The sequence below is a fragment of the Arabidopsis lyrata genome, assembly GCF_000004255.2.
Source record: "Arabidopsis lyrata subsp. lyrata unplaced genomic scaffold ARALYscaffold_41, whole genome shotgun sequence".
Lineage (NCBI taxonomy): Eukaryota > Viridiplantae > Streptophyta > Magnoliopsida > Brassicales > Brassicaceae > Arabidopsis > Arabidopsis lyrata.
The window spans coordinates 40,415-44,512 of record NW_003302518.1 but is presented as its reverse complement, the minus strand read 5'-3'; the positions used below and the strand labels follow the sequence as shown (position 1 = coordinate 44,512).

The 4,098-nt window shown below is 31.4% G+C and overlaps 1 protein-coding gene across 1 annotated transcript in view; it reads left to right on the top strand.

Moving 5' to 3' along the window:
- Positions 1 to 1,883, top strand: part of LOC9299128 (laccase-2) — a 3,128-nt gene extending 1,245 nt beyond the window's left edge. The window contains 2 exon segments of the mRNA XM_021019120.1: positions 100 to 1,059; positions 1,436 to 1,883. Coding sequence (XP_020874779.1) covers positions 100 to 1,059; positions 1,436 to 1,566 — 1,091 coding nt within the window. The 3' untranslated portion in view covers positions 1,567 to 1,883.
- Positions 1,884 to 4,098: the final 2,215 nt, after the last annotated feature.

Sequence of the window (4,098 nt, the reverse complement as noted above, 5' to 3'; positions counted from 1 at the left end):
CTTATACAGTTGCTCTACAACGGTAGTGATCATCTTTTTAAAGTCATGTTCAAAACTAGAAGCCAATTTTTGTAACACTTACGCACATATATTTTTTAGATACGTACAAACTGATGGTAAAACCTGGAAAGACGTATCTACTACGATTAATCAATGCTGCACTCAATGACGAACTCTTCTTCACCATAGCCAATCATACATTGACGGTCGTAGAAGCGGATGCTTGCTACGTTAAACCATTCCAAACCAACACCGTGCTTATCGGTCCGGGCAAACAAACCAACGTACTACTCAAAACCAAACCTATTTATCCAAATGCAACCTTTTACATGTTGGCAAGACCGTACTTTACGGGCCAAGGAACAATTGATAATACAACCGTTGCGGGAATTCTCCAATACCATCATCATTCCAAATCTTCTAAGAATCTTTCTATTATTAAACCATCTCTCCCTCCCATCAATAGTACGAGCTACGCCGCAAATTTCACAAAAATGTTTAGAAGTTTGGCAAGTTCTACATTTCCGGTAAACGCGCCAAAAACCGTGGACAAAAAATATTTCTTTACCGTCGGTCTAGGAACCAACCCTTGTCCTAAAAACCAAACATGCCAAGGACCAACTAATGCAACGAAATTTGCAGCATCTATCAACAATGTCTCTTTCATCTTACCAAACAAGACTTCTCTATTACAATCATACTTCGTTGGCAAGTCCAACAATGTTTTCATGACCGATTTCCCAACTGCCCCTTTTTTTCCATTTAATTACACGGGGACGCCACCAAACAACACAATGGTCTCAAGAGGGACCAAAGTTGTGGTCTTGAAGTACAACACAACTGTTGAATTGGTGTTACAGGGCACTAGCATCTTGGGTATTGAGGCCCACCCTGTACATCTTCATGGCTTCAACTTTTATGTGGTGGGTCAAGGCTTCGGCAATTTTAACCCGGCCCGTGACCCAAAGCAATATAATCTAGTCGATCCGGTCGAACGAAACACCATCAATGTCCCTTCCGGTGGTTGGGTCGCCATCCGCTTCCTCGCCGATAATCCCGGTAAGGGTTTACGTTTTTTTTTTTTCTTTTTTTCTTTTGTCAATAACATATACTCCCTCCGTTTCAAAATATAAGACGTTTTAGCTAAAAGCACGCCGATTAAGAAGATCTACTTTGTAAAAGTTCAGCTAATCATAAAAGAAACTGCATAATAAAAATAATCATAAAATATTAAAGTAATATATAATTTGCATGAAAATTTGAAAACGACTTATATTTTGAAACAAAAAAGTTTCTCCAAAACGCCTTATATTTTGAAACGGAGGGAGTATTATACAATTTTAAATTTAGGTGGTCACACAACAACACTAATTTTAATGATTAATAGTATTCACAAACTATATGTTTTATTCTAATAATTGTTTGATGGTGATAGGTGTGTGGCTGATGCATTGCCACATTGAGATTCATTTGAGTTGGGGTCTGACCATGGCTTGGGTGGTTTTGGACGGTGACCTTCCAAATCAGGAACTCCTTCCTCCACCCTCAGATTTCCCTAAATGTTGACTCTGACCGATCCAACGCCTCTGCAAATGCCACATCACCTTTTTCCCTTTCTTGGAATGATATTTCCTTAGTGCAATATATGCTTCTCTTTTGCCATTTTTTTTTCTTTCCTCTTTATACTTTTGTCATGTTTTGAGATTTCTGAGTTTTTTTTTTTTTTCTTTTTTTTTTTTTTTTTTTTTTTTGTAAAAAGAGTGAACTTGAAGAGCTATGATCGCGTTAGCTCTTTTGTACGATATTTTGACGCAAAATAAATAATTGTAAAGTTTTGTACTAATCGAAAAAGGCATTAGCAGAAATCTGCAATGCTCGTGATCTTTTTTTTTTTATTAATGGTATGGTAACAACGTTTTTTGCTGTGCGGGGAAAGCGGTATTATAGTGCGCAGTGGCGGACCCAGAATTTTTTTCACCCGGTGCAAGATTATATCGAGAAATTTAACACCAAAAATCTTAAAAATAAGAACATACTTTAAAAAAAAAAGAGAGCAAAATTATTGTATTTTTGATAAATAATAAAACAAATGTATAATATCTAATAAATTTGAAATTACTATATGAGATGAAAGGAACTAATTTTTGTTAATTATACTAACTAGTAATTAGTCACATTTAATAAAAAATTGCAACGTCAACAAAAACTATACCATAATAAATTAAATACTCCATATTAAAATGGAAACATGATTCTTTTGTATAATGTTTTGGCTTATTTTTGCATTAAATGTTACAATTTTCATTAATAATTACCAAAAAAAGACAAAGAATTAATCATTTTTCCTTTGAAGTGAAACGGATAGTGGAAAAAAATAAAATTTAACAAGGGTCAATTATTAATTTTGCTGAAAATTACTTAAAGATTTGCAAATTTAACCAGGTCACTTGACCTCCCAATTGTGAACGTGGGTCCGCCCTTGATAGTGCGGTACGGTTCAAATGCGGTACGTGCGGAAAAAAGTATTTGCGGGACAAGTGCGGTTTGTACAAAATAAGCGGTGCGGAATAATGTTTGATTGGTGAAAAACTAATTTGCGGGATACATATATAATTTATAACTAAATAATAATATAATTATAAATTTAAATTGTTTATTTATTGTTATTGAAATGATATTTTCATCTACTTACTTATGAACTTTAAAAAACAAAATCTATTTAGAATTAATTAAGCTGATTTTATTCATTAAAATCGTGAAAATGCATTTTAAATGTAAAAAATACATCATAAGTGAATTTTTTTTTCAAAAATGGCATGTTTAAAAACTAAAAAGTAATCATTTATGAAATTATTAACAACTTAAATTAAAAACATTTTTTTAGTAAAAGTATGTTATTTGTTAAAATATGTAGTTGTTATTAAACTCCTTTATTAATCTCAAATAAACAAATAAAATAATACTATTTTGCTTTTCAGTGCAGAATTTGAGAAAACCACTAGGTAATTTGAAGTTGTTGTAGGTACATGCGTTTCATAGTGTAATATCCTGTCTTAGAAAACGCAAACAGTATTTTTCTTCTTTTTTTGAAAAAACGCAAATTATATGGAACTCATATGATTGGTGACATAAAACGTTTTTAAAAAAACGTTATTGAAATCCGCACTTTTTAATGTCTCCATTCAAGGCCTAAACATAACGTTTTTGTTAATGATAATGACAAAAGACGTAGTAGTCGTTGAAAACTTTTCATTGGATTCCCAATATAATATTCCAAACTTTTTTTTCCCTAATAAAGTGAAAAGATAGATTTCATTTCATGCCAATAATGCCGACTAGTTTCTACGTACGTAACTGTTTATACATAATATAGTAAAGTAATTTGATTCTAAGTTTTTGTAGAAATAAAATGTAGACATATATGTTGATACTAACAAATTTTCATTTGTCAAGAGGGAATCTTTCTTCTATCAAAGAGACAAAAACCCAGAAAGCAAACAGAAAAAATACTGCCACCAAATACTGCCATAAAATGCAAAAAGGAATAAAATAATAAATTAAAAAAAGCTAAGAAAAAACAAAATTCGAGTAGAGTTTCAGACATTATTGGTGTTTGCAAGATCTATAGCATCATGCCATTATTTTGATAATATTCTTATCATCATTATATTGACATTAACTGGACTCCATTATGACGTCTCGTAATCAATAATAAGTTAAAAGAAAAGCTTCAGATCTTTGACCAGATGATATGAATCATGAATTCATTTTAAAATGACTAAGATATCAAATAGTAGTAATATTATTTATAAAAACATTAAATTGAAGATTTAGTTTGTTAAACTTAAATTGTTTCACTTCTTTTTCCAGAGACATTGAAAATGACTATTCAGTGTAAATCTTAACAAAAACACTGTACTTCATGATACACTAATCCTCCAGATATTGCATTTCAATATTTGAAATCTAAACAAAGACATCAATCATTCCTTTCTTAATGTACAAAGTAAATACTTGCATTAATGATACATATACACACATATCTATGATTGTGTATATATGTAGCATATGCCAGTCAAATATTTGAACAAAATTAGC